The sequence below is a fragment of the Protopterus annectens genome, chromosome 2.part1 (genome assembly GCF_019279795.1).
Source record: "Protopterus annectens isolate FY-2018-M chromosome 2.part1, PAN1.0, whole genome shotgun sequence".
Lineage (NCBI taxonomy): Eukaryota > Metazoa > Chordata > Ceratodontiformes > Protopteridae > Protopterus > Protopterus annectens.
In genome coordinates this window covers 1196565757-1196587240 of record NC_056729.1, presented here as the reverse complement: position 1 = coordinate 1196587240, position 21484 = coordinate 1196565757, and the positions used below count along the sequence as shown (strand labels likewise).

The 21484-nt window shown below is 38.5% G+C and overlaps 1 protein-coding gene across 1 annotated transcript in view; it reads right to left on the bottom strand.

Moving 5' to 3' along the window:
- The window catches only part of REV3L (REV3 like, DNA directed polymerase zeta catalytic subunit), a 2860434-nt gene that overhangs the window by 2458726 nt on the left and 380224 nt on the right, over nt 1–21484 (bottom strand). Inside the window, exons 6-7 of the mRNA XM_044062729.1 lie at nt 17312–17406; nt 7615–7719 (exon numbers count right to left, since the gene is read on the bottom strand). Coding sequence (XP_043918664.1) covers nt 7615–7719; nt 17312–17406 — 200 coding nt within the window. The remainder of the gene's footprint in view (nt 1–7614; nt 7720–17311; nt 17407–21484) is intronic.

Here is a 21484-nt window from a genome sequence, read left to right as displayed (position 1 = left end):
GATTCTCTTTGACATTTTGCCCTCCCCCCCCAACCCTTGGCCAGGTTCCCCTTGGCCCTTCGGCTCTCACTTGGTCTTCCAAATTGGCAACTCATCACCTTAAATTCTTGGGTTCTATCCATCATCTGTCAGGGTTACTTCATGGTGTGGAAGGCTCTGCCTCCTTTTTCAATGATTCCTCAATCTCCTCTAGAGCAGCTTCCTCATTTCTCTGGTTTCTGTGGGCAAAAGAACTATATAGCCTGCCCCTCTTTCCCAAGTAGGACGGGGATTTTACTCCAGAATGTTCCTGGTTCCTCGAAAGGAGGGCATTTGGTGGCCTATTCTGGATGTCTCCTTACTCAACACTTTTCTCAAGGATCCTTCTTTACAGATGCTTTCTGTTCAAACTGTTTCCTGTGTTCTACCCCACGCTTTTCTTGTGTATTTGATTTGAAGGAAGTTTCCCTTCATATTCATTTTCACCCTCTTTTCAGGAAGTTTTTGCATTTCTCTGTTTCTTCCCTTTCATTTTCAGTTCTCTGCTTTGCCTTTTGGCCTCTCTACTGCCTCACCGGTGTTCATAAAATACCTAGCTTCTGTTGATACAGGCACCTTCTCCCAGTTGCCTGTTACCCATTTCTCTCCTCCAAAGTCTGGGGTTCACTGTCAAGTTCCAAAAGTCACTCCTGACTCTGTCTCAGGATTATATGCATCTGGGCTGAAGGATTCAAATATTTCCAATGTCGGCCCCTCTCTTCCACCTCCAAAGGTTTTGTCCTGGACAGCTTTCACTCTTTCCCTGGTTACAACAGCAGGCATTGGAAGTAGTCTCTTTGGGCCCTAGGATTCATGGCCTCTCTTATTCCAATGCTGCCTGTTGCCAGACTGCATATGCGGAAGCTTCAGTAGTACTTCAAGTCAGTTTAGCTTCAGCACTGCCACCTTCTGGAATTCAGAGCGCCTCTACTTTCATGTCTCAAGCGGGAATTCAAGTGGTGGATTTAGCAACTTAACATAAACCCAGTCCTACCCTTTCAACCTCTGGTTCCTTCTCAATAACTGTTCACTAATGCCTCAGACATGGCAAGGGAGGGCTTCCTGTGGTCACTTAAAAGATCAAGGTCTCTTGTGCCCCCATGAAAAGTCAGACCACATCAACATCAAAGAGTTGAGAGTTTTGATTCTGGCCCTTCAGTCTTTCCACCCCTTGCTCTGCACAGCGCCCCTGAAGATTTACACAGGCGACACCAACGTGATGTGGTATGTCAACAAGTAGGGGGACACAGTCTTACCTTTTTTGCAGGCTGGCTCTTCAGGCCTGGGATCTGGCTATAAATTATCAAGTAACTCTTTGGGCAGTGTATATTCCCTTCAGAGTACAATCTAGTGGTGGACTCAATGAGCAGGTCCAAAACACAGACTCACTAATGGATGCTTCAAAGAGATGTGTTTCTGGACATAGTCTATTGGTGGGTTACTCCTCAGGTAGAGCTCTCTGCCTCCCCTCTGGACAGTGCTCTCTTTTCTCTTCCAGAGTGCCTTGCCATCTGGTAAGGTAGACGGATGCCCTTTCTTTTCCTTGGAAGGAATGCTTCTCCATGTCTTCCCTCCCATTCCTCTACTTCCAAGAGTCCTGCAGAAGATTCAGCTGGACTCCCAAAAATCTTGTTAGGTACTCCCTTTTGGCCAAGGCAGCAGTAGTTCCACCTCTTAGTGCACCTTGCCAGGAGCAATCCTCACAAGTTACCTCACCGGTTGGACCTCCTCCTACAGGACAAGAGGTAATTCATCCATCCTCACATGTCCACTCTTCAAATGACACTGTGGGTGATAAAGTTTTGATCCCTTTTAGATGCTTTTCTAAGGATGTGGTCAGGGTTTTACAGGAGGCAAAAAACCCTCAGCCAGAAAATCTTGAATGTCTAAATGGAAAAGATTTTTTCTGTCTACTGCCATACTCATAGCTAGGATCATTTTTTCAGTGGGGTTCCCTCTGTTTCTCTCCTATTTATGTGAGTTGCTCCATTCTAGCTTGGCCTATTCTTTTGTAATGGCCCATTTGTCAGATATTTCTGCCTGCCTCCCTTGAATCTTTCTTTGTCTTCTTGGTTTGAGGCCAAACAGTTTCTTAAAGGTGTCTTGCATCTTAGGCCCCCAAAGGAAGCTTATTCCTTCTCCTTGGGACCTTTAATTTTGTTAGACCCCCCCAAAAGCTTATTCCTTCTCCTTGGGACCTTTAATTTTGTTTTGGAAAAATTGACCCGGGCTTCTTTTGAGCCTGCAGTTGCAGTTTCTTTGCAACAATGTACCTGGAAAACTGTCTTACTAATTGCTCTTTCTTCTCTTCATATGTTTTCTGAGCTTCAAGCCCTTATGGCCATTCCTCCTTTTTTGATTTTTCACAGGCCCAGTGTGTTATTGTCTTACTAATCCTTCTTTTAAGGTTAACAAGTTATCTTTGAATCAGGCAGTACAACTCCCGTTCTTTTTTCATCCTTCGCAGTCTGCTAGCCAGATGGTCCTGCATATCTTGGATTTACACAGACAACTCTGGCATTATTTGGATAAAACTAAGGCCATTCAGAAGTCTGACCAGCTTTTTGTTTCTTTTCATCCTAGAACATTGGGTTTCACTGTTTCTAGGCAAACCATCTCCTCCTGGATATCTGACCATTCCCTTTTGTTACTCTTTTTTCATGGTAAGTGTCTGCTTACTTCATTAGAGCTCATTACACTAGGGCTGTTGCCTTTTCTGGTGCTTTCTTCAAGGAGTTGGACACCAATTCCATTCTTGAAGCTGCTATTTGATCTTCAGTGCTTACCTTTACTAATCATTATAAACTGAATAGGATTTCTAGGGTCAGAACAGGTTGTGATAGGGCCATCCTGTATGGGTTTGCTGGGGCTCTTCCCAGCCTTCCACCTCCCACTTCTTTTCTTGAACTTTTCTACTCTTCCTAAGGTAAAGGATACTGCAAAAGTGATATTAGAAGGATATAGTACAGTTGTGTAAAATCTTACCATAACAGTAGATGTCCTTTGCTTCACTGTTGCAGTATTCAGTCTCTCCTGCCATCCCCCTTTTTCTTTTGGGCTTTGATTTCATTACCCTCCTGGTTGAGGTTCCCAGTTTTCCATCTGCATTTTCTCCTTTTGAATTTGCAAGGCCTCCTTTGTCGACTGTTCTCTACTGGGCCAATTGGGTTTTGGGTAACTGCGTCTGTTCATCACCTTTATGCCCTACATCCAGTATGGAGAGCTGTCCTTGGAGAGATCCCTAAGGTAAAGAATACTGTAACAGTGAAGAGAAAGGCATCTACTGTTATGGTAAAATTTTACAAACTTGCACTTTCACAGCTAGAAATAAGAAAGCCACCAGAGCCATTGCATCTTTTGTTCTTATATTTATGTAAACTAATCAGAGAGAGATGCTATGATTAACCATTTTCCAGATGAAAAAACATTACACAGGTTCTGTATTTTCCTGTACGACATCTCCAAAAGATATTTTTAAAATCCTGTTAAATCCCTATCACATCTCCAACAAACAGGTATAACTATCTGCTATATCCTAGAGATTCTTTTAGGCATAGAAAAAATATTTAAAGAGGTATTTCCAATCAAAATTTGGCATAGAGGTCATTGTGCTACTTGTATTCGTCCCTTATTAGATTCATCACTGAATATAATATATATATAATATATAATGCCCCCTTTAGCATGTACCTGACCAAACATATTCAACAGTTGGTACTCCCACAAAGATTCCTTACCAGGACAATCCAGGGTATAAATATATTGTCCTATACAGATCACCTTAAAGCCTTATCTCTATACTTGCTTTCTTACAGGTTACTGAGAGGCACTCTACACCTGGCGTACAAGGTATTCTGTGATCCACCTGTGATGGACCTTCTGCGAAACTATCATCATCATTACAACTACATCCAAGGATTTCAATTTTGCGACATGAATAAGACATGTTGGTGAGACGGATATGTGTCTCGGCGGATCCCCAGGTTCAGGAACAGGCTCCCCAGCCATGTGAAGCAGAGTCCATCCATAACCCTATTTAATCGTAACCTTGACCAGTGGATGGGAAATTGGAAATTCACCTAGGGTCTTGTCAGTCCTGTCTGTGATAGACAGAAGCTGGTGGTAATGCCCAAACTAACTTCCACCCCACATAACCTCTAGAAACTTACTAACATAGCCCTGTAAACTCCCATGATACATAGGGACATGGGCTGGATTACATTGCTAGGCTTAAAAAGGCCTTCGTGGTCTTTAGCCTAGTGTACAGCTATGAGCCTGCAAAGTAATCTAAATTTCATATATATATATATATATATATATATATATATATATATATATACGCATACACACACACACACACACACACACACACACACACACACACACACACACCCCAGTTAAAATTCCAGGTTTTTGTGATATAAAAAAATGAGACCACAATAAATCATTTCAAAACTTTTCCCACTTTTAATGTGACCTGTACAATTCAACTGAAAAACAAGCAATCTGTTAAGGGAAAAAATATAAAAAATAAAAACCGTACAATAAGCTGGTAGCATAAGTATGCACACCCTTGAACAAATACTTTGTTCATCCATCCACAACCTTTTTTTTTTGTTGTTTTTAACAATTTTTGCACATGGGGTCGGGGTGTCACTTCAACAATGACAGTCATCTACAGCCAAGGTTTACACCACTGGGTGGCTATCCCTGCCCCATAAACAGAATGGATAAAAGGGGATTGATGCCAACGTTGATTGAGAAAGTAGGACTGGGTAGAAAAATAGAAGTTATGTACTTACCATAACGTGGTATCTGTGTTGTCCAATTTTATTATGCATCACAAATGGGTCTTTGAATCCGTCCTCGGATTCAAGCCGGCCATTTCTCAGACATATGATCAGAGCCTCAAACTCCTCACTCTCCCATGATGTCTCACTCCTCCTCCTCAAACCCTCAGATGGAGTTTGCTGCCCCTTCTTCAAGATGGTTATCTCAGAGATAACAGAAATACAGAGACAAAAGAACTACTGGAGTCCAAACTAGGTGCCAACTGATTGCCATAATTCTCTAGATCCCACTCAGCTGCACAAGGAAGGGGGAAGGAGGGTGGGATGTCATGCATAATGAAACTGAACAACACAGACACCAAATTATGCTAAGTACATAACTTCTAATCTGATGTTGCCCATTTCACTATGCATCATGAATTGGTAAGAGTCCCCAGCTACATAAATCCTGGGAGGACCTCGAGGAAGAACATGCCTGAGCTAAACCCAAGAAGCTCTGTTCCTGGATGATGTTCAGCTTGTAATGAGGCACAAACATATGGGATGTGGACAAAGTAGCTGTAGCACATATTTCATCAAATGGCATTGTAGAAGAAAAAACTGAAGAGGTCAACATTGATCTAGTGGAAAGGGCTCTAACTGGCCTGGGAAGTTGCTTGCCTTGCTGAGAATAAACTGTGGAAATACATTCCATAATCCATTTAGCTAAAGTAATCTTAGAGATAGCATGGCCCAATCTGTTTGGCGAAAAGACAAAGAACAACTGCTCTGACTTTCTATGAGATCTAGTTCTATGTAGGTAGAAACTTAACGGTGTGCGAACATCCAAAATATAGAACATGTATTCACCTTTATTGGAGTAATTGGGGAAAAACAGGTTCATGTTCACCTCCAAAGCAACCTTTGGAATGAAAGAAGGATTTGTCCTAAGCGAAACTCTATCCCTGAAAAAGGTTATGTACGGTGGTTGAGAAGACAGAGCCTGCAATTCTGAAAGTCTTCTGGCTGACATAATAATCACAAGAAAGACCATCTTTCATGAAAAATACTTCAGTTTCCAAGAACCAGCAGGTTCAAAGGGTGAGACCCTGGAGTGCTAAAGTAAGATCCGAAGGGGGAGAAGGGTCTTTGACTGAAAATCTTAGGTGAAAAAACCCTCTTTTAAGAATGCCCGACAGAGTCTGGAAGAAGGAAGGGTAGAGGGAATCCCAACTCCCTTCCTAATATGGACATTTTGTGATGGTTCTACACTCAGCTAGCAATACCCAGAAAATGAAAACAGAAATCAAAGTCTGAATTTATTCTCCCTAATGGCCCTTTACTCCACCACTATACTGCACATAAAAATGCTAACTGGCTGACAGATAAAGCTACCTTTTTATTAAGCTCAATAATTTTCAAGGTTCTAAAATAAGGCTACTACCCACCTCTAACAGTAAAACTTCCAATTCTTAACAGTGCATATGGATTTAGGCACTCACAAGACAACTTTCTTACCCTTGCTGATGCACGGTTCAGAGTCATAACGGATGAAAGTGCTTCATCTAAAACTGAACCTGCAACTTGGAACCACTTACCTACAGAATTATAAAAACTAGGACTCCCATCAAAGATTTCAAGAAAATGATGAAAGATCGCCTCCATACTGAATCTGCTTGCAATTTATTTAGAGATTATGGTTAAAACCTACTCTAGCATATTCAAAGTTGCTACTTCTCCGTGCACGTAGCATATCTTAAGCTTTGATTTACCTAAGGTGCTGGGGATGAGATTGCACCCAACACTAAATACTTTACTGTGCTATGATGACTGCTAGTTGAGGAAAGGCAGCTTGTTGATTATTAACGGATAAAAATATTTATTTATTTACACTTATTTACTGGGTTAGTCCCCGACTGGGTAAGCAGAGGCCCAGGAAGAAAAGTTCCATACATCAATATGAAAAAGAAAGTACACAAAACAGAACAGTTGTTACAATAATTTTCCAAGCAGGATAACATAATACAGATTAAGTTTAAAAGCAGGAGATAATCTTACAGATTTACAATTGGACTGATAATTTTTCACAATTACACACACAAATTCACGTTAGATCAATTTAAAAATAATCTGTCACATTCACGTGAAGTTGCATAGCAATATCAGAGCACAATAGAGATAGCAGTTACAATGCAGTACACAGCAAACAGTAGCAGAGAGGAGTTCTTGGGTAACATATTCTGTACAGAGTAGGTAAAGACAAAATAGTCTAGGTTTAAAGTAAGCAGATTTGAGAAAGAGAAGGGAGAAAAAAGAGTGGGAAAGATTATGGAAAGAAAAACAGCAAGACAGTAGAGCAGGAAAGAGAAGGAGTAGAATAACATAAGCAGAAAGCATTTTGAGTGTGGAGTGAAAGTAAAAAGGGGAAAGGAAAAACAGAGTGGAGAAAAGCCTGATGTACATTAAATGTAACAGTGTTATAAATCATCATGTATGTGAGGAACAAAGAGGAAGGAAACAGTTTTAACTTTCTTGTTTGTTAAATCCACTACTCCATGTTCTTACTGTGTACTACTATGAAAATACTTTGTTAAATTTTCTACCCATTGTTTTCACTGTAGCTGTACAAATCACTACTATAATGTCCAAAGAACTGTAAATGACTGTTTTGTAATCTACTGGCTGGGATATAGCTGAAAGGGGTCAGTAGACCAACCTTACCACCTTGCCAATAAATAAATAGCATTTCTAGCCATGACATGATTTGACTGACAGATACACACACACAAAGAGTCTGCTCATAGCATTCATAATACATGCTGTCTACCTTGAGAATCACACTGTTCAATTTGGGAACTTTCATTTTTTTCTCGGCGACGTTGTTTTTCGTCTTCCCAAATTGCTTGCAGACCAGGATTTTTACCAATCTGAGCTACAAAGAGGACAACAATTATTTCACAAGCAAAACAAAAATGCTACAATCTTCATAAAAAATGCATCTAGTGACAATGATCAATATTTTCAGATTACTGACATGGAAATCGACTTCAGAGTAATGCATATTTGAATAACAAGAAAAAACAAATGTGTCGCATTTTTGGACCAAGAAGATTGACCCATATATTCTTAGTGCTCAGAGTATCATCCCAGATCACCTTGTTGGGGGTGGGGGGATTCCTTGGTTTCAGGCATGACTAGTCTTTTGGCCAAATAATCTGAATACACTGAACACCAACTGACTCATCTATAGCTGATGATAATTTCCATTTTTATTCCTACATATCATATGCACAATGTATGCAAGCATTAATACCACTGGTGCGTCTACACCCTCAATGCTGCAAAGCCATCTTACTGTCTTTACACTGCTCAGTAAACACTGACTGTTCAGGAGAAGTGATTTAATATGTAAAAAAATAAGCTCCTATGCTGGAGACTTTTCTAGGTAAAAGATGGAAGCTACACTGCAGATAAGGGTATACTGAAAGAGAATGAGATGATACATCAATAGGTAAAAGTAAAACTTTACTGCTCTACTTAAGCTGTAAGATGAAGTAATACCAAGAGTTACATAACAGCATATACAACACACATTCTTTTGGGGCATTACCAAAGAGAACATGGAAAAATACTTCTAATTCCATGTACATGGGCTTTAGTAAGGCTTTCAATTTCATGCCAAATGAAGAGCTGATAGGGGAGCTAAAATTCATAAGTTAATGCAAAACTGATTTGACAATTTAAAAATTGCTTAACTGAGAAATTGCAGAGCGATGAAGTATGGAGTACTTTTTCATCCAAGAGTCTGATAATCAGTGAGATGCCTTAGGGGGTTCAGGTCAATACCAGACCCAGTGTTACTCATTATTACTCAGACACTGCTGATTGGCTAGGTAGCAAGGTCAATATTTACATAGTACTAAGGTAAAAGAAGCCAACTCCATGGAGGTACAGTGATAAAGTCCAAACTACAGCACAGCCAATCAAAGTTTGAATATCACCATGTGCCAACAGGAGCTAGCATGGAATGATGGAAATCAGCAGCCATTGCTGATTTGCCCTAACTAGGGAGAGGGAAGCTTCTAGATAGGTATGGGGAGGTATTTAAAAAAAATACTAAAGCCAAAGCAGAGGTGTAACGCAGGCTGGAAGTCCTCAGAATGATACAATAGTCTCCCAATCTGTCTAGAATGAGGTCTGATGAGTTTGGTGCTAAAATATTCACCACAGGGTTAAAAATTACCAAAAATTTAAGATGAGAGTGCTCTTCCAAGATGGAACCGTACTCATCAACAACTTAATTTCAGCTCTCCCACTGTAAAAAAAGAAACTGATAAATAAGAGCCAGCTTGAGTAAAATTCAGTTACTCGCTAATAAGTATACTGCCTGAACGCTAGCAAAGAAGAAATTTAGAGAACCTGAAAGAAAATCAACAAGAAAAGGTGAAGAGAAAAGACCAACTGGAAAGATTCCTGCAGCAAAAAGCATTTCAAGCTTCAGCTTTGGTAAAAGAGATGGCGTCCAGTAATTTAGAGAAAAAATAAATCAAATGTACTCAGAGGTAACTGAAATAAATAACACACCGTAATATATAAACTCAAAAAACAAAAGGCTATAAAAATAGAAGCTTTAACTAGTTTTATTCATTAGTTATTCATATGAACTAATAAAACTGCAAAAATCACAGAATGAAATGAAGAAAAGGCTGGGAGAGTATGAGACTTGTCAAAAAAAGCAGTTTCAAAAATGGTAGTTAGAAGACAAAAAGCACAAAGAGAAAACCTGAGATTTTCTGCACTACCAGAAAGGCTGCAAGGAACAGACTGCATTAATTTTATGAAAGTAAAAATACACAAATGGACTGGTATTCCACATACGGATATGTTAACTGAAAGGGCACATAGTGTATGATCCAAACCTGACCATGAGAAAACAGCCAATACCTGTATTAGTAAAGATGCAAACATACCAGTAGAAAGATTGATCCTGACAAAACTGAGGCAGAAGGGAAAAGTACTAAAAATAGGAAACAGTACACAGTTTGTGGAAAATGATTAATCACTGTACACACAGGCAGAAGAGAAGCAAATTTAACCCAATAATCAAGAAATATCAAGAGGAAGGTGTTATATCAGGCTGTCTTCAGAATATTTTTCCTGGTGGTCAAAGCTATTTTTGGTGCAAAAGAGGTTAAGGAGGAAATATAAAAGTTTATCCAACAAAAAGTGAGCCATCAAACAGAAGGGGACTCGGTTTCTTATCTGTCTGACAATAAAGCTCATAGACTTTGCAAAGGGAAACCTTTTCCAATATTCCAAAGGAAAATGCTCGAGAGAAAAAAAAACACAGGACTTGACTAGAACAATCAGGAGTATACCGGATTTGAACAGAATCTGGTGCTGGGAAAGGGAGATGAACAGGAATAAGGCCAGCAACAGAAAAACTAGTCAATACATGTGAGATTATAAAGAATTGATCACATTTTCTTGCAAAGCCATATTTCGCAAAATTAGCCAAGAAAGACTGTAAAGCATATACCCCACTTCATTCATTAATGTTTAAAAGGATAGTAAATGGAAAACAGTAACCAAGTTAAACAATTTTTGTTTTTAACACTATTTGTATAAAACATTTCATGACATAAACTGCAATGTTATATAGTAAATCAATTTCATATAGTAAGTACGTCCAGGGTATTTTAAATGTGGGGGAATCTTTTCAATGATTTGTTATACGTGATAAAGATATTAAAGCAAACAAATACTTTTTTATTTGTAAGAAATACAGACTCTACAAAGTAATGAGAAAACAAAGGATGGACAAAAATGAGTTTAGGTTGATGTGCTATGAGCTTGGGCTTCTGGGGTGGGTTGGTATATAAAACTGATTATATTATATGTAGAGATGAGATGTTTTCACTCATTTTTGCAAACGTTAATGTCTGGATTAATGCTCTTGGCCTAATCTATAAATAAGTATTTCTGTAAGCTAGTAGTCTTGAGAAAACAGCACACTAATGAAAGTCATGAGACGTACTAAGTTTCTTGCATATGCAATATTAGCTTGTTTTTCTCTATTAGCAAATGTTTAGCCGTAGTCAAGAAGTCTGCAGCTGAATGCAGTTGTGCATTCCATTCTGTACCAAGTGAAACCGACAAAGATTCCTTCATGTGTCTGCAGAGTTTTTTCTCTCTCTCACTGCTGACTTCACTTCCATGGAGATGAGCAGTCTGTAGGTCCAAGCAATTAATCTTCAAAGTTCTGAGTATTCTTTCCTGATGGATATGCAAAAGCCAACTGTACAATGGTGAGCAGTTCATTGAAAAATAAAGTTCGAAATTACTGGAAGTGAGTAAGAGAACAGCTTCCCTAGCAGCCTTAATACTTTAACATATTTAACAGAACAGTGCATAATTTAGTTTTATTTAAAGACAATGCACTTGTTATTAGGGCTGAAAGTTATTTTTTTCTGAAAGCATACAAGCTGTTTTTTACATCAGGGAAGGGAAAAGGGATTAAAAAAAAGGAAAAGTCGACAGTCAGTGTAGGTGGAAGCACAAGCTGTGACATGCACTTCAGCAAGAGTAAACAATTTTAGGTTAGGTAATGCCTGTGGATGCAGCTGTCAATTCAGGACAACTGTTTCTCTTTAGAGGGTTAAACTTCATTTTTTGAAGATGTACACAGTTTTGTGTGCTTGCTCTAAGTTAATGGGTTATGGGGGTGTTCTGAAAATGTATTTATTTTTGTTTGAGGGTTTTCATTAAAACAAAATAATTGAAAATGTGACCCAGGTTAAAATAGAGATGACGACAAAAAAAAAAAAAAAAAAAACACGCATAAAAGATCAGCCTAGCAAACTTTGTGCATGCAATACAAAAGTTGGAAATGCATATTAAAAAAAACTTATGTATAATATGTGGGAACAATAACTTCTTATCATAATGGCTACACTATCCATAATATCTTGAAACATACATGGCCTTACAGGAATAGGCAAAAAAGAAACATTATTAAATTATATTAAGAAATGCATATTGCAAATAGCACTGCTGCAGGAGACCCAGCAAAAAAAGAAATGAGCATGTGAATTTGATAAAGAAAGGATTACAGGATGGATATTCAGCAGAATCAGGGACAAAAGAAAAGGGGAGTAATTATACTGTCAGAGGAACTCCAATACGGACAGAAGAGGAACATGGATAATAATGGTAGATCTGTGGAAGTAAGGGGCTGGCATGGGAGGTGATTACACTGGCACTGGAGAATATTACTTACAGGTGGGGACTGGAACTTGATTTGCAAAAGTGAGGATGCATCTGGGGAACCAACAAGGGAAAATATAATAAAGAATCACAGACTTATGAAGAAATTCATGAAAATATTTGGTACAGAAGATGTGAATTCTGTAGAAGAACTCGGGCAATTTAGATGTTATTCCCCAAGGTATAATAACTGGGCTAGACTAGACAGAAATTATACTTCACCGGAACATGTGCATTTAATTGAAAGTTCGACACATCTAAACTATTTCAGATCATGCACCAATAAAAAACTAAGACAAAAATGCAGGGTAATGATGTAAAAATGAGACACCAGTGCTTTACAACTCACCTGTTAAGAGAGGAAATTAAGGAATGGGTAGTGAAAATTATTAGGGAAGATAGAAATGCCTTCAGAAATTACACCTATTGAGTGGGATAAAATGAATATGGAGTTTAAAAATAGAACAGAAATAAAAAAAGAGAATGAGATATGGTTAAGAATTAACAGACGTTTTAGAGGGGTTGCCAAAAGTTGAAGTATTACAGAATAAGGGGAATCTCACAGAACAATGAGAGGCACAACTGCAGAGAAAATAAAAGAGTATATGGATAATACGCATGAGTTCAGAAAGACTGCTGTTAAGCAACTATTTTTGATAACTCCAGAACACACAAACCTTTAGCACAATGACATAGGAAACAGAAAATGGAAGGGATTGTCACCAAACCTAGGAAAACTACAACATGAACAATAACCAGAGATCCTGTACATGCTGTGACACCCTTCTTCTGGGCCAGTAATCAAGGCGTCTCAATCCTCACCACGGACACCAGTGAGGGATGTTTACTTGGAACAAAAATTGATACAAACAGTATTTCCAGAATGCAGCTCTGTGTACCAAGCACAATTTCCCTTAAGAGCACACAGGGAACACACTGCTGTCCTGGGGCTGGGTTTCCCTCTCTCTCTCTTCAAGCCCTCAAATAAGACTACCCACTGACACAGCTGTGGAGTCAAGTCCTCACTCAAGTGTTCCAAGCCAAGTCCTCCACCACTCTCTCTGTGAAACCAGTGCTCTGTGCCCCTTAGTAGCTGACACACACACACTCCGACATTTGATTTTCTCACACACACACACACACACACACACACACACACACACACACACACACACACACACACACACGCACACACCCTGGGAAAGACTAGCACAGATTTACCAGCTATGCCTCCTCTGCCCATACTATAAGGTAGGTACTGCCCCCAGAACACTCCAAAGCCATCTACTCTAAGGCTCTTACAAGGGTATGCAATTATACTGAGTAAAATTAATACAAATGGTAGTGTTTGACCAATGCAGCAAGGTTTCAGGAGTGGCCATCAAAAAATACAAGTACTCTGAAAGGTATAATATTTAATAATTAATAATAAAAACATGAAAATACTGAATATCTACTTACAATAAAAATTAAGAGTTTCAATCACTAGAAATATTAAAAATAACACAGGCGGAAAGGTTCACAACGCTACAGAAAACAATACTTAACTGTCACTATATTTTCCTGAATGATCTAAAGAATTACTGTCCCCTAGTTCACTTACTAGAGCAAGGCAACATGATGTGGGTGAGTGGTCTTCCTTCTTTGTCAGGTTTCAAAAACAGACTGCCTCAAGACTTCTGTCTCATGTAGTATTAAAATATAATTTCACTGCTAGACTACAGAGTGACATCACTTACATCTGGTCATCTGACTTTGGTTCCCACACTACCCCTAGCAGTGAAATTATATTTTAATACTACTTACATCCACTGCCGTACTCCCACTGGCATAGCTGGCAATACCTCACATCACAGAGGTACTAAAGATACTTCAAAGATTTTATGAAAATTTGTACACAGCACAGAAATTCGCAAATCAAGAAAGAGTACAAATGGAAATAGTTATGGAAGACAATGTTGCGAGGAATAGAGGTAGATGAGGCTAACCAATTTTCAATTAAGACAGAAGATAAGATAAGATAACAATAATGTATAATTAATCATCAGAAAAGTCTCCAGAAACATATGGTATTCCTGTGGAAGTTAGGAGGGAAGAAAGAGATAAAGATCTGAAAAGTTTTATTTAACAGTATTTTAAAAGGAGGGGAAGCACATAATCTTGCAAGAAAGCTGTGGTGGCTCTATTGCCTAGAGAGGGTAAAAACGCATCAGACCCAGCTTCATAAGGTTTATATTTATACTAAATTAATGAATGCTAAAGGTTGGCCAAAACTGATACAGATATGGATCAATGTGGTTTTGTGGAGGGGGAGGCAAACATTTGAAGCAGAGAAAGCATTCACAGAGTAAGCTGTGACTTAATGATTGGGCAATGGAAGCATTTGCTTTCCCCGATACAATAATATGGTAAATTAAGAGGGAATATGAAGGTTCAGGGGCAAGAATTAAAGTTGGAGAGTTCCTCTTTGATAAGAGGTATCTGAACATAACAACCAGGCATGGGCGTCCTCTTTCCCTTTGCTTTACATCTAGAGCCACTAGAAAATAAAATAAAGGACAAAGCAATTCAAAGATAGATAGGTATGGTAATCAGGAAAAATTGGCTTTATTTGCAGATGATATTACTTTTATCTGATAAATCCAGAAAAGGACATCTCAGTGTTGTAGTGCATTTTGAGACAGTTCCAAGATTTTTCAGGGTACACATTAAAGAAGATAAAACAAAGGCTACAGCTGTAAATTATGCACCCTCAAATGATTGGTTCAGCAATACCCATATTTATGGGGACAAAAAAGTATTTAGGAGTATGGATTAAAAAGGCTTATGTTATGGCAGCTAAGGATATGTGAGACAAGACTAAAGAAAAAATAATGCAAAAACTGAAAAACTAAGTTCTGGTTTACGGATACGGCTAGCAACATACAAGCAGTGAAAATGTTATCAGCTCCTTTAGTTTTATATACAAGTCAGGCAGATTTTTATCAACCAAAGGAGAAGTTGTGGCCAATAATAAAGAACTGGAGAATTTTATCTGGGAGGAAAGAAGGCAAGAGTTAAGTAGGGTAAGTTGATCCTTCCAAAAGAACATGGTGGTTTAGGATTACCCGATTTGAATAGATATTTTAGAGCTACACAATTAAGGCTCATACACATAACATAAGCAGAAGGTTACAATTCAAAATGGAAAGGGATGATGATGGAGGGGGGATTCAAGAAATAAGGAGAGAGTGGTATTTGGGATGCAGAATCCTTAAGGAAAATAAAAGCCACAAAGAATATTACATTCATAAAGTAGCATAAAGTGTTCTAAGAACTAAGCCAACACGACAATGGAGAAATGAGATTTCACCAACAGGGATGACTGCAAGTAGAGGTACAGAGAATAGTCAAGAAGTGACTAGAATTTCTGGAGAAAACTGCAAAGAAACCACTGTACTGAGAACAAAGAATGAGAGGGGGAAACTAACAGAATAGAATGAGGCCAAGAAGATATTTAGACTGCAGGCTACAGACTACCTTCTCTACCAGGGATTGATAGAATATAGGCAAAGAGGGAGGGAGAGGGGAATCTCAAGTGAAAGACCAGCTCTGGTACAGTTTTTAATTATATACAGAAGAGAAACTGCTATTAAAAAAGGAGAATGAGTAGGGCAAATAAAGACATGGAACTATAACTATAAGAATTAATCAGAGAAAGTTAGAAAAGATTGGGAAGGGAGACTGGATAAGCAATTTACAAGGGAACAAAGGGAGGACATACGTATGGCTCCCAAGTATACAACAAAGTCCAGAAGGTTTAGTATTTTTGCTTGAAGTGTTTGCATATGTATTTTTATACCCTAAACAGACTTCAATGATTTTTTTTTCCTCAGGTAGATGGCAAAAGTTGGAAATGTGATGGGGAAGAAAGTAAGTGGGAACGTATATTTTGGAAGTATAAAGAGTTGGCAGATTTAAAAAATTCCCTACGGAGTACTCTGTCAGTAATATTTGGTGAGCAAATGAGTGTGGCTAAAAAAATGATTGTTTTGGGGTGGGTGGGACACATGATCTGAATTGCCTAAATATAGTAAGGGCTTGTTAAGGTTAATACTGGTGGCTGCCAAAAACGCAATTACGAAAAAATAGAGATCAAAGTCTAAATAATGGTATTTGAAGTACTGAATACCATAACAGAGATAAAAGAACTTCACAAAGCCAACCAAACAGCAAACGAATATGAACAAACCAAACAGAGACTTGGAAAAGCTGCAACACTTTATTCCGGCACCTCGGCTGGATGCCTTCAAAGGAATAAAAGCAAAAATACTTGTTGCACCTTATATAATGCTGTGTAACACCAAATGATGTAATTGAATAATCACAAAAGTTAATCGACCCATAGAATTAAAGAGACACAGTGTGAAAGCATATTATAAAAACATGAAACATTATAAATAAATGCCACAAATCACACTATTAATGTATACAAAAAACAACACCTGAAAAAGCACCTAAGAAAAACAAACATACTACTTAATATAGAGAAAATTAATCATATAGTAAGATTAACTTCTAAATTCATACCCCTAGGTTTTAAGGTACTGAATTTCAGAATAAACCTACTTTCCAAGTTCAACAGATTCTGTAAAAAGTTCCCAGTATTGTGTGGTTCACGTAGCGGTCGAGACTCGTCAGTCTCGTCTTCCGAGACGAATCTTCCAAATCACTTTGGTGGCTCTGCTCAACAAGGGTACAGGAAAATAACTTTCTTGGGTGGCATAAGCCAGGGAACCTTGTTGGCTAGGCTTACTTAGACCCTTGGGCCAATAGCCTAGTCCCTACCTATGAACCTATGAAAACATGTTAATATGATTTATCTTTTATAGCAATGTTTGCCTAAGTCTTGAATGATACTTTAACAATGGTTTAAAAAAACAAAAAAAAAAACAAAATGAGGGCAGGCTCATGGCTGTGAACAGGTACTGCAGGGGTAAGGAAAAGGGATGATGCCCTATATGATACTGACCCGCAGGATCCTATGAGACATGGGAGGGTGATTTGTTATAGAAAGGACAGAGGTTAAGAACCTGACAAGACTAAGCAAAAAAAAATTCAATGCATTATCATGGAGATGAGAATAAACTAATCAACAGAATACTGTGTGAAACTTTCTATTTCACCGAAGTGAGATAAAACGCATCTGTTACAGTTTACTTTAAAAATGAGAATAGCTGTGGCCATTCATTTACAAATAGACAACTGTTCATTCTTACCCTCAATTTCTAGCTGATTTAAGACATCTTCAGCAACTGCATCTGCTTCCAGTTCACACGTACTCATTCGATCTACACCCTCCAGCACAAGAGAACTGCAACAGTAAGAATGAAATGCATGCATTTAAGCCATTACAGAGAAACAAATGGAAACAATAATGAAATTCCATAGGTGGAACCAACTAAAGTTAACATTTTTATCACTTTTTTACAGCCAAGGTGTAGCACAAATGCAATCTGATAAGTCCTTAACAGAGGTACAGAGCTGAAGCCAAGCACAGTGCTTCCAGGGTGAAACAGAAACAAAAGTTATGTACTCACCATAACGATAGATTTGTGATGTCTGTTTCCATCCTTCCTCAACATATCGATTTCAGATCAGACCTCAGATCACACTTCAGCCACTTTTAAGCTTTGGCTCTAGTGCTCAGGCTCCCCCTTACACATAATACCTGTGTAGCAGACAGCAAACTACCATAGATCGAGTTTGTCTGCCAAAAATAGAAATTTAGGAAAATAAAGATGGTAACAGCCAAAAAAAATATCTGCCTTAAATACTGCTTGCTGTAAACAGACTGAGGAGGGAGAGAGTGAACCTCCAAGAGTCAAGGCTAGGTCAACTACAGTCATCCCAGAATGACTATGTTAGAAACTATAGACACAAGAAGGGAATGGTGGATGGGTAATTGAGGAAGGACAGAAATAGAAAACAAAGATGTACTGTTATGGTGAATACATAATTTTGCTATCTGACGTTGTCTTTCCATCTGTTCCTCAGTGCATGTGACAGAGTCCCCAGCTACATTATTACTTGGGTGGTCTTATGGAAGGATATTCCGGAACACAGCTGAACCAAAGGAGGTTTTAGACTTGGACTGTATATTCAACTTGTACTGTGACATGAAAACACATACCATGGAACAAGTAGCTGCAGTACCAATGTCATCAGTTGGTACACTAGAAAAAAGACTGTAGACAAAGCCACAGACCCAGTGGAGTGAGCTTTATCAAATTAAGGGAAGTGACAGGCCTCTTTCTTGGTGGACATAAGATATGCACAGTATGGCAACTAGCACAAGAGGGCAACGTTGTATATTGTTCTTCCCAATGTAGAAGTAGAAAAGAATACAAATAATCAGTCAGCTTTTCTGAAAGTTTGTCTGTTGAAAACAAAAATAACTAGTGATTAATATCTAGCAAATGTAAAGTACATTCACCCTTGCTTGAAAAATTTTGGAAGAAAATAAGATTTATGGAATGATTAATACATGATTCAGAAATCACCTTGGGAAGAAAAGAGGGGTTTGGTTTTCAGGGACATTCTGTCTTTGTGAAATATCAGATAAGATGGTTTTGAGCTTCAATCCAAGCTCAGTCAAAGTCTCATAACAGGTGTCACTATAACTGCTGCAACCTACTCACACACTTCCTTGTCTGGCATAACAAGTACCACCTTCTGTTGATGCAGCCAACTGGTAACATTTTCTTAGTCCAGTCTGTAATGTTATATTAAGTTTGGATTTCTACAGCAATTTGCATTTCTAAATCAGTCTCCTGCACGGGGACAGGTTGAGATCCCCCCCCCCCCCGGTACCATGGGAAACAAATCCATATGCCCAGGGGCTGGAAATATTTAGATCAGTGGCATATTGATGCAGCATTTGAAGAAACAGGTTTCTCTCATGTCGATCAGATGGACGAGCAAGTCAAAACAGGAGGCGAGGAAAGGAGGAGACTCAATGATGTCACCACAATGAGAAGCTGTGCAATTTCCTGCTGACTCAGGAGACATCAAGCAGGCTTTCTTGCAATGTGAAGCGTGGACCCAATTCAGTATCCTGGCACACTTTACTTCAGTATGGGGAGATACAAGGTTGATACGAGGTCCCTTCCACTGTGGCTCCAAAGAAGATTTGTGTTGGAATATCATTATGTAAACCCAATCATCTGGTTGTAAATCATGACAGAGAACTGTTAATTATAGTAGAAAAGCTTTGATACATTTATGGAAAGTCTGCAAGACAGAAACACGTTTTGAACAATAGTTCAACAAAGCTTCACTGGTAAATACCAGTTCACAGTTTCTGACTGGTTGGGAAGATAAGAATATCACTCAGGCTCAGTTTACAAGTATCGTTTACAGTTCCTTGCATACTCATCAAACCTAGAGGCGAAGCCATTAAAGGCCATTTCATTCCCGTCTCACTACAAATTTTGCTAATTCTGATTGTAAGAGTCTGGTTAGATCTTTCAACACCACCAGATGATTATGTATATGGTGGGGACAATGTAAACGTAAAGAAATTTTAAATGCGGAGCACAATTTCTTAACATCAATTAATGCTGCGAGATACCCCAAAATAAGGAAAACATTTATTTAGCATCTTTTTACTACTGTATGAGCAAAAGGAATACTTGTTAACACATAATATCATGCAGCTATTCAGTTCAATAAAAAGACTGTAAAATATTCTGGATGCAAACACATTACTTATTAGAACAGCATGATGATACAGACCATCTCAAAATAGTGAGATTGAACCATATGCACAGATTCTCACCTTTTTATATCTTTTAAATAGAAAAAAAACTGTTTCATACAAAGTTCAAAGCTTTCTCAACTTGTTCTAAAACTCAAACACACTTCCAAGGCTGAAAGGAGTAAACAGATAAAAGATATGCATATCGGAGGACAACTTACAAAAGATTTCTCATCTTGTTATCTTCACATGGTTTGTGTGTTTATTTTCAGCAGGCTTATCCCAGATAAGTTCCATGCCAGTTCAATGTACATAGGTTCATAGGTAGGTACTAGGCTATTGGCCCTAGGGCCTATATAAGCCTAGCCAAAAAGGTACCCTGGCTTTTGCCACCCAAGAAAATTATTTTCCCGTGCCCCTGATCCAGTTGGTTAAAAAGCAAACGTCATATTTTTTTTTTGGTACTTCAAATATTCTTAAGTTGGGTCCCCTTTCCTTATTTAAAATTTTCTATTTTATTTAGCAACTGTGTATTTGCTTTAAAAAAAAAGTATGTGAAGGTTCACCTATTTCGTACCAGGCTAAACTAATCAAGTGATCTAGTGTGGTACAGCCAAAGGCTGCACAGTAGTTTGGGAAGAGAAGACATGGAAAAATAAGATGATGAAATAAGCATTTCTTTTATTTTACATTTGCTACTTAGGTGAACTGGTCTGCGAATGCCTCTCAGCCATAACCAGTGAACTTTAAACTGTCTTCCAAAGACAAAATACACATTTCAAAACGTACCTACACAACACTTACCCAAGCAAATATATACAAGCACTGCCTAAAATTCTCAGGACTTTCTTTCACAGTTATATGATTCAAAGAAACATTTGCCATCTGCTTGCTAAGCTCTAATGAGCTCTAACAAAAGCAGAGCTACTTTACAGATGGGAAAAGGAAGATATGAAACTGTTGCAGTAGTTTTAAGCTAAAAGTTTACTAAAGTAAGCATTAACATAATATACTCATTATAGACAGCAACCAGAAATAAAGTCTTCCGTGATAAAAATTTTAGGGCAACCCCAGCAGCAGGTTCGAACTGGGGACCAGTCAATACTTATAGTAAAACAGTAATGTCCCAGGGAGGAAATGGGTCTCTAAACAATGATTATAGAAGAAAAACTCCTTGAAGGAAAGTGCTGGATAATCTCAGAGATGCGAAAAGTATGTGATTTTCACCAATATGGAAAGAGGATAATGCAGATAACCAGAACTCTGACAGGGGAGTATCTAATGGCGGAGTAGCTGGCTCCACATTAAAAAAGATGGGAGAGTAAGTCAAAACAGGAGGCGAGAGAAGGGCAAATATTTTCAACAGGCCAAACAGAAAACCTTTTCCATTTGCTCTTGTAAATTTTTCTAGTAGAGGGTTTGTGGGAAGAGGTCAAAATGTGGACAACTGAAGATGAAAACACTGACTAGTAAATCATCACAGGAACTGAATAAACAATGTAGTCAGTTTGAGGGACTGGTGAGAAAGGAGATCTAGGTCTGAGCCCAGCAATCGGGGAAGGTGGACTAGCTGAGGCTAGAGGAAGGGAAACTATACTTTTCAAGGCCAATATGGGGCTAAGAGTAGGACTGTGACCTTCATCGCAGATGCTTTTTTTAAAAAAAACTTTGGAATCGGGGGGGGGGGGGCATA